Source organism: Ruditapes philippinarum, unplaced genomic scaffold (genome assembly GCF_026571515.1).
Source record: "Ruditapes philippinarum isolate M1 unplaced genomic scaffold, ASM2657151v2 ctg13322_1_1_1_1, whole genome shotgun sequence".
Taxonomy (NCBI): Eukaryota; Metazoa; Mollusca; class Bivalvia; order Venerida; family Veneridae; genus Ruditapes; species Ruditapes philippinarum.
The window spans coordinates 33617-46914 of record NW_026862416.1 but is presented as its reverse complement, the minus strand read 5'-3'; the positions used below and the strand labels follow the sequence as shown (position 1 = coordinate 46914).

General features: G+C 35.8%; 1 protein-coding gene across 1 annotated transcript in view; it reads right to left on the bottom strand.

Annotated features, from left to right (window-relative positions):
- Window positions 1-1451: 1451 nt before the first annotated feature.
- Window positions 1452-13298, bottom strand: part of LOC132719014 (BRCA1-associated protein-like) — a 43616-nt gene continuing 31769 nt past the window's right edge. The window contains exons 14-15 of the mRNA XM_060702748.1: window positions 8471-8617; window positions 1452-1682 (exon numbers count right to left, since the gene is read on the bottom strand). Coding sequence (XP_060558731.1) covers window positions 1506-1682; window positions 8471-8617 — 324 coding nt within the window. The 3' untranslated portion in view covers window positions 1452-1505. The remainder of the gene's footprint in view (window positions 1683-8470; window positions 8618-13298) is intronic.

Here is a 13298-nt window from a genome sequence, read left to right as displayed (position 1 = left end):
TGGTATTTTTGAAATTGTTTGATAAGAAATAAAGATATACATGTATTAAATAATCATCAATGCTTTTATTTACATCTGTTGAGAAATAGAGGATTTTCATACAGAAAATACTGTTTTACACTCAGCCGCCCACACTCCACATTCACCTAGAAACTAGTTTCCCTGTGGAAAAAACCTGGCAATAAATTAACAGGTTAAAGTGAAACAAGAGCCATGTCAACATGGCCATCCCCGCCGAATGTGTTTTTGCTCGTTGGAAGAATGTATATGTAGTAGAGCAGAATAACTCCATTTTAGGAGGTATTTTGGTAAATGAAAACTGATGGCTATAGTGATTACAGATTTGAAACCTATGTGAAAACTAATGGCTGAAAATAACAAAGGGCAATAACTGAAAAATAATGCAGAGTAGGTTATCATTCTTGTGTGCTGCATTCCTCCTCAGTAAAATCTATCCACCTATGAAGTTTCAAGTTGATACCTCAAATACTTTTTTTGAGAAAAAAATTGAATTGAAAAATTAAGTATGAAAAATAACAAAGGGCAATAACTCAAAAATAATACAGGGTAGAGTTATCATTCTTAAGCACTGCACTCCTCCTCAATGGGATCCATCCACCTTTGAAGTTTCAAGTTGATACCTCAAATACTTTTTGAGATAAGCTCTGGACAAAAAAAGCATGAAAAAAAAACAAAGGGCAATAACTCAAAAATTGTATATAGGAAAGAGTTATCATTCTTGCGCACAACATACCTCCTCAATAAGATCTATCCACCTATGACATTTCATGTTGATATCTCAAACACTTTTTGAGTTATGCTCCACTCAGGTGAAAAATTAGGTATGAAAAATAACAAAGGGCAATAACTCAAAAATTATGAAAGGTAGAGTTATCATTCTTGTGCACTGCACACCTCCTTAGTGAGATCTATGCACCTATGAAGTTTCATGTTAATATCTCATAGGCTTTTGGAGTTATGCTCTGGACAAAAATCAATTTTGAAAAATAACAAAGGGCAATAACTCAAAAATCATGCAAGATAGAGTTATCATTCTTGTGCACTGCACTCCTCCTCAATGAGGTCTATCCACCTATGAAGTTTTCAAGTTGATAACTCAAATACTTTTAGAGATATGCTCCGGACAAAAATGTCGGATGGAAGGACGGACGGACGGAAGGTCGGACGGACGGACGCAGACTATTTCTATATCTTCCGCCGAAAATTTTCGGCGGGGGATAATAAAATCTTGAAATACCGTATGATGATAATTTACTAAAAAGAAATCTCCAGATCAAGGAAGAGGTATAGGTAAACTGAACATTTTTTACCAGTAAAATAAATTTCTAAGGTCACAAATTCATTTTACAAACAAAATTTTTCTGTCTTTCTTTCTTTCCAAAGATCATGCCCTCGCAAAAGTAGGGTAAATTGTTTTCTCTTTAGAGAAATGTGTAATGCTTTTTTTCATAAGACCCAACAAAATGATAAACACATTTAAACTTTCATCTTTGTTTTTTTCTCGTTTTACGATTTTGTGGTGACGTCTCCGAGGAGGCCCCGACCACAACTTGACTGCCTTGTATTTCCTCTTGTGACACGCCCTCGGCATTTTTAAGTTTTCCTTGTGCTTCAACGTAAAACATGACATCACGTAGCTGCTCCCTCAATTCCTGAATCTCCTATAAATAAACATGAAATTTCTGGTTTTATTATAATTGGATTGACAAGAATTTTTCAATTGGTATCTCTCTGTGACATTGACCTTTGACCTATTAGCCTACTAATTAAGTCCAATCCATGGGCCTTGGGCAATGTCCCTACCAAGTTTCAAATACTTATAACAGTATGCCTCCAGATTCAAACTTCTATTAGTGAAATTTTAAACAAGAACTGTCGGAGGACAGTACCGCTCGATCATTTGAACAGTTGTCACAAGGTTGTTTCATTGAGTATAACTAGAACTATCACTAAATGTGATTAATACCCCCACAAGACTGCTTCGGAAATGAGGATGTTACTAGTAACAGAATACCTTGTAAAATAATTAAAATATAGAGTTATGGTTGTGGGCAATTAAAGATAGTTGTGGTTCTTATATGTTGCATTTCCTTTCAATGTGGTTGGCCATTGATGAAGTTTAATTGAATTACTCTGTAATAAGTCCAGAAAGACAAAGAAAAGGAACAAAGGGCAATAACTCTATAAGTCTGTATTTTGTCAAAATGGAGTTATTGTTCTTGTGCACTGCACTTCCTCTTAATTTCCTTGACAACTGTATGAAGTTGTATTGAATTCCAAACAGTAGTTTTCAAGTTATGCTCTGGACAAAGAAAAGTAACAAAGGGCAATCACTCTGTAATTAGTCAAGATAGAGTTATGGTTCTTGTGCACTACACTTTCTCTCAATGTGCTTGACCATTGTTTGAAGTTATATTATTTCCAACCATTAGTCTTCAAGTTATGGTCCAGACAAACAAGAACCGGTTGAACCGGGTGATGCTCCCCGAGAAGGTTCTGGACACAGGAAAGTATAAAAAAAATGAACAAAGGGCAATAACTCCAAAATTAGACCAGGCTTTGTTTAGGTTCTTGAAGCGTTGCAGTTCTATCCAATTACATCTAGCTACCTACAAAGTTTCATGTTGATATCTCTAATAGTTTTAAAGTAATGTCCAGGACAAAAGTCAAAAAGTAAAAATAAACAAAGGGCAATTACTTCAAAATAAGGCAAGGCAGAGTAATGATTCTTAAGCACTGCACTTCCACCCAATGAGACCTATCTATCTACAAAGTTTCATGTTAATATCTCTTATAATTTTAGAGTAATGTCCCAGACAAAGTTCAAAGTGTCAAAATGAACAAAGGGCAATAACTCAAAAAGTAGGCAAGGCAGAGTTACAGTTCTTGTGCACTGCACTTCTACTCAATGAGATCTATCTACCTACAAAGTTTCATGTTGATATCTCTTATACTTTTAGAGTTATGTCCCGGACAAAGTTCAAAGTGTAAAAATAAACAAAGGGGGATAATTCAAAAATTAGGCAAGGCAGAGTTAAGGTTCTTGTTCACTGCACACCTACTCAATGAGATCTATCTACCTACAAAGTTTCATGTTGATACCTCTTATACTTTTAGAGTTATGTCCCGGACAAAGTTCAAAGTGTAAAATAAACAAAGGGGGATAATTCAAAAATTAGACAAGGCAGAGTTACGGTTCTAGTGCACTGCACACCTACTCAATGAAATCTATCTACCTACAAAGTTTCATGTTGATACCTCTTATACTTTTAGAGTTATGTCCCGGACAAATTTCAAAGTGTAAAATAAACAAAGGGGGATAATTCAAAAATTAGGCAAGGCAGAGTTACGGTTCTTGTGCACTGCACACCTACTCAATGAGATCTATCTACCTACAAAGTTTCATGTTGATATCTCTTATACTTTTAGAGTTATGTCCCGGACAAAGTTCAAAGTGTAAAATAAACAAAGGGGGATAATTAAAAAAATAGGCAAGGCAGAGTTACGGTTCTTGTGCACTGCACTTCTACTCAATGAGATCTATCTACCTACAAAGTTTCATGTTAATACCTCTTATACTTTTAGAGTTATGTCCCGGACAAATTTCAAAGTGTAAAATAAACAAAGGGGGGTAATTCAAAAATTAGGCAAGGCAGAGTTACGGTTCTTGTGCACTGCACTTCTACTCAATGAGATCTATCTACCTACAAAGTTTCATGTTGATACCTCTTATACTTTTAGAGTAATGTCCCGGACAAAGTTCAAAGTGTAAAATAAACAAAGGGGAATAATTCAAAAATTAGGCAAGGCAGAGTTACGGTTCTTGTGCACTGCACTTCTACTCAATGAGATCTATCTACCTACAAAGTTTCATGTTGATACCTCTTATACTTTTAGAGTTATGTCCCGGACAAAGTTCAAAGTGTAAAAATAAACAAAGGGGAATAATTCAAAAATTAGGCAAGGCAGAGTTACGGTTCTTGTGCACTGCACACCTACTTAATGAGATCTATCTACCTACAAAGTTTCATGTTGATACCTCTTGTTGTTTCAAAGTTATGTCCCGGACAAGAAAAGGGGACGGACGGACGGACGGACGGACGGACGGAAAGACGGACGGACGGCCGGACGGACGGACGGACAAGGCGGCGACTATATGCTCCCCCGAAATTTTTTCGGGGAGCATAAAAAGGCAATGGAAAAGTAACAAAGGGCAATAACTCTGTAATTACTTTAGATAGAGTTATGGTATTTGTGCACTGCACTTCCCCTTATTGTGTTTGACAATTGTATGAAGTTGTTTTGAATTCCAACTAGTTGTTTTCAAGTTATGCCTCGGACAAGGAAAAGTAACAAAGGGCAATAACTCTGTAATTAGTCAAGATAGAGTTATGGTTCTTATGCACTGCACTTCCTCTCAATGTGCTTGACCATTGTATGTAGTTATATTGAATTCCAACCATTAGTCTTCAAGTTATGGTCCGGACAAAAAAGGCAATGGAAAAGTAACAAAGGGCAATAACTCTGTAATTACTTTAGATAGAGTTATGGTTCTTGTGCACTGCACTTCCCCTTCTTGTGTTTGACAATTGTGCGAAGTTGTTTTGAATTCCTAACAGTAGTTTTCAAGTTATGCACCGGACAAGGAAAAGTAACAAAGGGCAATTACTCTGTAATTAGTCAAGATAGAGTTATGGTTCTTGTGCACTGCACTTCCTCTCAATGTGCTTGACCATTGTATGTAGTTATATTGAATTCAAACCATTAGTCTTCAAGTTATGGTCCGGACAAAAAAGGCAATGGAAAAGTCAATAACTCTGTAATAACTTTAGATAGAGTTATGGTTCTTATGCACTGCACTTCCCCTTATTGTGTTTGACAATTGTATGAAGTTGTTTTGAATTCCAACCAGTAGTTTTCAAGTTATGACCCGGACAAGGAAAAGTAACAAAAGGCAATAACTCTGTAATTAGTCAAGATAGAGTTATGGTTCTTGTGCACTGCACTTCCTATCTATGTGCTTGACCATTGTATGTAGTTATATTGAATTCAAACTATTAGTCTTCAAGTTATGGTCCGGACAAAAAAAAGCAATGGAAAAGCAACAAAGAGCAATAACTCTGTAATTACTTTAGATAGAGTTATGGTATTTGTGCACTGCACTTCCCCTTATTGTGTTTGGCAATTGTATGAAGTTGTTTTGTATTCCAACCAGTAGTTTTCAAGTTATGCCCCGGACAAGGAAAAGTAACAAAGGGCAATAACTCTGTAATTAGTCAAGATAGAGTTATGGTTCTTGTGCACTGCACTTCCTCTCAATGTGCTTGACCATTGTATGTAGTTATATTGAATTCCAACCATTAGTCTTCAAGTTATGGTCCGGACAAAACAAAAGCAATGGAAAAGCAACAAAGGGCAATAACTCTGTAATTACTTTAGATAGAGATATGGTTCTTGTGCACTCCACTTCCCCTTATTGTGTTTGACAATTGTATGAAATCGTTTTGAATTCCAACCAGTTGTTTTCAAGTTATGCCCCGGACAAGGAAAAGTAACAAAGGGCAATAACTCTGTAATTAGTCAAGATAGAGTTATGGTTCTTATGCACTGCACTTCCTCTCAATGTGCTTGACCATTGTATGTAGTTATATTGAATTCCAACCATTAGTCTTCAAGTTATGCTCCGGACAAGGAAAATGCAACGGACGTCTGGACCGACCGACCGACCGACCGACCACCGGGTGACTCCTATATACCCCCCAAACTTCGTTTTTGGGGGTATAATAATGCTTACCTATATGAATACATAAAATTATTTGAAAGGTTCAAAGGCTTGTTATTAAGATGCTTTATCGAGTAGATCACTGCTTTATTATTATGAATGCATAAAATTGTCCCAAAAAAGGCACAAATTTTCAGTAGTTATGGAAATACCAGCTTACAAGCAAAACCTTTACCAAGAATTTCTAAGCCGAAAAAGAGGCATAATTATGAAAAAAAATAAAGGGTTATGGGACTTGTGCCAATCATGTTAAATAATCACTGAGAACAAGTGTGTAAAATTCCAATCCATTCCCTTCAGTATTTATGGAGATACCAGCTTACACGCATAAACTTAACCAAGAATTTCTAAGTCGAAAAAGGGGCATACTTATGCAAAAAAGCAAATCAGAGTTATGAAACTTGTGTCAATCATGTTAGATAATCACAGAGAACAAGTGTGTGAAGTTTCAATCCATTCCCTTCAGTAGTTATGGAGATACAACCTTACACGCAAAAACTTAACCAAGAATTTCTAAGTCGAAAAAGGGGCATAATTATGCAAAAAAGCAATCAAAGTTATGGGACTTGCGCATATCATGTAAGATAATCACAGAGAACAAGTTTGTGAAGATTCAATCTATTTCCTTCAGTAGTTATGGAAATACCACCATACACGCATAAACTTAACCAAGAATTTCTAAGTCGAAAAAGGGGCATACTTATGCAAAAAAGCAAATCAGAGTTATGAAACTTGTGTCAATCATGTTAGATAATCACAGAGAACAAGTGTGTGAAGTTTCAATCCATTCCCTTCAGTAGTTATGGAGATACAACCTTACACGCAAAAACTTAACCAAGAATTTCTAAGTCGAAAAAGGGGCATAATTATGCAAAAAAGCAATCAAAGTTATGGGACTTGCGCATATCATGTTAGATAATCACAGAGAACAAGTTTGTGAAGATTCAATCTATTTCCTTCAGTAGTTATGGAAATACCACCATACACGCATAAACTTAACAAAGAATTTCTAAGTCGAAAAAGGGGCATAATTATGCAAAAATAGCAAATCAGAGTTATGGGACTTGTGCCAATCATGTTAGATAATCACAGAAAACAAGTGTGTGAAGTTTCAATCCATTCCCTTCAGTAGGTATAAAGATACCAGCTTACACGCTTACATTTTTTTTCTCAAGTTTGCTTTTCTTGAAATATTTTGGCTCATCTGGAGGCTGCATATGCAGCTTTAAGTATTCCTTCTCAAGTAATTGAGCAAACATGAATTTTACACTAAGTTTCGCTGTGACCTTTACCTAATGATCATTAAATCAATAGAGGTCATCTACTGGCATAGACCAATCTCCCAGAGTGTAAACCTAGATGTTATAAAGTTATTCAGCAGAAATCAATGTTGCTGACAGATCAACAGATGTATATAATTATGTACTGATAGACAGATAAGAACAAAACCATATCAAGAGCCCAATTTGCTGGATAGAATTATGAAAGAGAAGGGGCAGGCATAATCCTTAAAAACTGCTTAGCAGAATTACCTGCCCTTGACAGTAAACAACTTAACCCTTTCCCTCATGAGTATATTGTGAAACAAGAGGGCCATGATGGCCCTGAGGTCGCTCACCTGTTTATAGGCCCAAGACGAAGAGTGATCCTACTAGCTCACCCTGAGCATATGCTCAGGTGAGCTAAAAATGGCCGTTTTCATTGAAAAGCCTCCTGTTACAAGTTCAAACTGATATGAAACTATGAAAAATGCTTAAATACTAATCAAACTTGGCACACATGTTGACTGGACCATTGCCTTTGTAACGACATGCTCAGTCTTAAATTTCCTGTTACCAAAGCAACGAGGGGACGTCTCAAAAATACCTAAAATCCATATTTTGCCTCGATTTTTTCCATCAGTGCTGCAACTTCTCAAGGGATTGAGATAGAGTCAAAGGCTTTTCAGCCTTGGTTACACATTACCTTATGATCGATCTGGGATCATTTTCAGCCTCTCACAAGTACAAAATTTCTTGGCGATGAAAGGGATTGCCGCCCCCTTCAAACCCCCCAAACAGAAGGGCACACATCCCCCTTCTGGCAACCCCCTGATGTATCTTTTGGATGGGGGACCGCTCCGAAAAAGTGCTCACTTTTCTTAGCAACATTTCTCAACGAAAACATATATTTGGGGCCCAAATAGGACATTTTCTCACTATTTGAGGCCTAAAAGAGGGGGGGGGGGTCGAAAGTGTGTTGTTTCGCGTATATATGAGGTAAAGGGTTAAGTGAAATAGTGATCTAGTTTTATTTGTTTGTTGTTTTTTTTTTGTTTTTGTTTTTCATAAAATTAGAAAAAAATAACAAGACCTGTCAAAGGACAACAGGTTCCTCTTTTTTCAGTGCTGGATAGTGTAATAAAAGCAACATATAAAAGGGGACATAATTTTGCAAAACTGCTTGGCAGACTTACCTAGCCTTAATAGTCAACTTGTATTTCAAGTTTGAACATTAATTGTTCTTTTTTATAGATAAAGGCAAACACTCTAAATAAAAACCGGAGATGGTTAACAAATATTGCTTCCAGGATTATCTTCCCTTTAGAAATGCATTTCAAATTTTACAGTGAAAAAGAAGTAGAAGGCAAGAAAATGAATGAAGAAGACTGGTTATTTTTGCACTTACTTTATCTTTGGAAGTTGTAAAATCTTTGAATTCTGACTCAATGGTAGTAACTCGTTTCTGCCACACTTTTTGATTGTCAAGTAAACACTTATTCATCTCTTTCTCTTCTTGCAGATCGTGTAGTGCTTTTTTCAGACGTGTCTGTAGCTAAAAAATTTAAATAAAGTTAATAGAAACATGATTTCCCTGTAGTTCAGTCCATTTATATATTAGGAAAATACGTTGGGAGGACTGAAACAAGGTCGGATAAGACAGGGAGTCGTTGAAATCAGGGGGTGGCTAAGGCAGTCTTGACTGTACTTGTAAACTTTTTTCTTAATCAGCTAATAATTCACCTTAACAGATAAACGATAATTAGCTTTGCTTGATAGTAACACCAGATCCTTGATAACAAAGAACTTTAAACAAATGGGTCATGATGGCCCTGAAATCACTCACATGAATTTAAAAACTCTCCATGACAAGGAACAAGTAAAATTGTAAACTATAAACAAAAGCAGATATAAAATCTAAATCTTAAACTGATATCACAAAGTTCATATTTGTATCACAGAAATAGTGCATGTGTAAAAACAATACTGGTTGCTATTGCAAAGGGAAAACAACAGTTGCCACAGATGTGTACATATAGGGAAAATCAATAACCCCATGGGGCAAATTTTCACCAAAGAGCTTTTATTTAAACAAACTTGGTAAACTCTTATGAGACAATGTATCATGCTTAATATCTAAGCTCTATCTATTTGGTTTCTTTAAAAGAAGATTATTTAAAGTTTTTACTATATACATATAAGGAAATCAATGACAGCCCAGGACAGGGCCAATATTGACCCCAAGTCTTTTATTTGAACAATTTACTTGGTAAATATTCACTAGAAAATGTTTCATTTTTAATATCAAAGCTCTAGCTATTTGGGTTTTCTCAAAACAAGATTTTATTTTTTTTTTCTATGTGCATATAACGAAAATCAACTACCCACTTAGGCAGGGCCAATTTTGACCCCAGAAAATTTATTTGAACAAACTTGGTAAACACTCACTAGAAAATGTTATATCCTTAATATCTAAGCTCTAGCTCTTTTTAAAAGATTTTTTTTTTACTATATGATGATATACAAATTAGGAGAATAAATTACCCCCCCCCCCCCCCTCCCCGGGGCAGTGCCAATTTTTTACCCTAGAGCTTTTATTGAATAAACTTGGTACAATAAAATTAGTAAATGTCTCAATTAGTGATTGCTCTAGCACCTAGCTCCTTTGGTTTAAAAAAATAAATAAATAAATTTTACTATATACATATAAGGAAAATCAATGACTCCCAGGGCAGGGCCAATTTTGACCCAAGGCCTTTTATTTGAACAAACTTGGTAGACACTCACTTGAAGAAGTTTCATGCCTAATATCTAAGCTCTAGCTATTTGTGTATTTTTTCTGAAGAAGATTTTTTTTAGTTTTTCTTATATAACATAAAATAACATTAAGTATATTCAGTACTTTTGCATCATCAAGAAATCCAGTCGGAAGGATGGACAGAAGGTAAACCTAAAGTCCCCCTGGTTAAACTAGTAGGGGACCAATAAAAGCTAGTTGGGAGCATAATAAAAGGAAATAATTGCCTCAAGCTAATCATTAAGTGTAGTACTATACAATTGTTTTTCTGTTAAGGATAATATCATCTTGTGTAACATGATACTTACTGGTTTAACAAGAACCGGTTGAACCGGGTGATGCTCCCCGAGAAGGTTCTGGACACAGGAAAGTATAAAAAAAATGAACAAAGGGCAATAACTCCAAAATTAGACCAGGCTTTGTTTAGGTTCTTGAAGCGTTGCAGTTCTATCCAATTACATCTAGCTACCTACAAAGTTTCATGTTGATATCTCTAATAGTTTTAAAGTAATGTCCAGGACAAAAGTCAAAAAGTAAAAATAAACAAAGGGCAATTACTTCAAAATAAGGCAAGGCAGAGTAATGATTCTTAAGCACTGCACTTCCACCCAATGAGACCTATCTATCTACAAAGTTTCATGTTAATATCTCTTATAATTTTAGAGTAATGTCCCAGACAAAGTTCAAAGTGTCAAAATGAACAAAGGGCAATAACTCCAAAAGTAGGCAAGACATTTTTACAGTTCTTGTGCACTGCAAACTTACTCAATGAGATCTATCTACCTACAAAGTTTCATGTTGATATCTCTTATACATTAAGAAATATGTCCCGGACAAAGTTCAAAGTGTAAAAATAAACAAAGGGGGATAATTCAAAAATTAGGCAAGGCAGAGTTAAGGTTCTTGTTCACTGCACACCTACTCAATGAGATCTATCTACCTACAAAGTTTCATGTTGATACCTCTTATACTTTTAGAGTTATGTCCCGGACAAAGTTCAAAGTGTAAAATAAACAAAGGGGGATAATTCAAAAATTAGACAAGGCAGAGTTACGGTTCTTGTGCACTGCACACCTACTCAATGAGATCTATCTACCTACAAAGTTTCATGTTGATACCTCTTATACTTTTAGAGTTATGTCCCGGACAAATTTCAAAGTGTAAAATAAACAAAGGGGGATAATTCAAAAATTAGGCAAGGCAGAGTTACGGTTCTTGTGCACTGCCTCACCTACTCAATGAGATCTATCTACCTACAAAGTTTCATGTTGATATCTCTTATACTTTTAGAGTTATGTCCCGGACAAAGTTCAAAGTGTAAAATAAACAAAGGGGGATAATTAAAAAAATAGGCAAGGCAGAGTTACGGTTCTTGTGCACTGCACTTCTACTCAATGAGATCTATCTACCTACAAAGTTTCATGTTAATACCTCTTATACTTTTAGAGTTATGTCCCGGACAAATTTCAAAGTGTAAAATAAACAAAGGGGGGTAATTCAAAAATTAGGCAAGGCAGAGTTACGGTTCTTGTGCACTGCACTTCTACTCAATGAGATCTATCTACCTACAAAGTTTCATGTTGATACCTCTTATACTTTTAGAGTAATGTCCCGGACAAAGTTCAAAGTGTAAAATAAACAAAGGGGAATAATTCAAAAATTAGGCAAGGCAGAGTTACGGTTCTTGTGCACTGCACTTCTACTCAATGAGATCTATCTACCTACAAAGTTTCATGTTGATACCTCTTATACTTTTAGAGTTATGTCCCGGACAAAGTTCAAAGTGTAAAAATAAACAAAGGGGAATAATTCAAAAATTAGGCAAGGCAGAGTTACGGTTCTTGTGCACTGCACACCTACTTAATGAGATCTATCTACCTACAAAGTTTCATGTTGATACCTCTTGTTGTTTCAAAGTTATGTCCCGGACAAGAAAAGGGGACGGACGGACGGACGGACGGACGGACGGACGGCCGGACGGACGGACGGACAAGGCGGCGACTATATGCTCCCCCGAAATTTTTTCGGGGAGCATAAAAATTAAATAAACCAATCTCTACAAGTTTACACAGGTTAAATACATAGCAGTGGATAGACGGGAAGTGACTTGTTAGATAAGAAACTAAAGACGGCAATATCTTTAATATTCTAGACAGCTGTATAAATACCCGGTGAGTCAATTTTCTTAATTTCTATGCTTAAAAAATATTGAAATTCATCAAGTATTCTTATTACTTTAAATTGATTTAAATTTGCCCTACAGTTTAAATAACCTTGAGAGAAATTTTGTGTACCCCACCCACAACTCAAACTGAACTTTAAATGGTTTAAATTTTATTTTGATGGGTTTAATGTGACAACATGATCTGCCTTATCTTTAAAAAGGAATAACCTGAGCATGTCAGTCAGTAAACTATAACAAAAAGGTCACTGTTATCCTGTATTGCTCACCTGAGATATATTGCTAGGAAAGGTCACATTTTTTATTTTCCATGTCAAAGTCAGGAATGACTTCCTATTTCATCTGCCTTTAATATTATTTACCCAAGCTGCATTATTCTTCAGATATTTGTAGATGTCTGCTATTAAAACAAGAGGGCCCAGTGGGCCCTGGATCACTCACCTGAGAAACAGGTCAAAGTGGGGCATGTTTTCACCAAATAAGCACAATTTGAAAACAAGGGACAGCTTAACCTGAAAAATTTTGACCCTTAAAAGCAATTATTTAAACAAAAATGGTAGACATCCACTAGAAGATGTTTCATGCCAAATATCTTATCTAAAGTGCTTTTAGATTGTCACAAGTAGATTTCTTAAGTTTTTACCATATACATATTAGGAAAATCATTGACGCCCTGGGGGGGACCAATTTTGACCCTAGAGATTTTATTTCAACAAACATGGAAGACGTACAAAAGAACATGTTTCATGACATTGTCCTCAGGTGAGTTAAAAAAAGCAGATATTAAATCTGATTTTTAAAAGCAGATCACAATGTTCATATTTGTATGTGAAATAGTGCATGTGTAAAAACATTACTGGGAGATTCCATAAGATCATGTACAATGACAACTTAGGGCGGGGCCAATTTTCACCCCAGGGCTTTTATTTAAATAAAGATGGTAGACACCCCATTAGAAGACGTTTCATGCTTAACATCTTAGCTCTAGCTATTTAAGTTTTTTTAAAGAAAATTTTTTAAGTGTTTACTATATTCACATAAGGAAAATCATTGACACCCCAGGACGGAGTCATTTTTGACCCCAGGGCTTTCATTTGATAAAACTTGGAAGACACCCATTAGAAGTTGTTTCAGGCTTAATATCTATGTTCTAGCTCCTTGGTTTTTTTAAATCAGATTTTTTTTGTTTACTATATGCCAATAAGGAATTCAATGACCCCGGGGCGGGGCCAATTTTGACCCCGGAGCTATAATTTG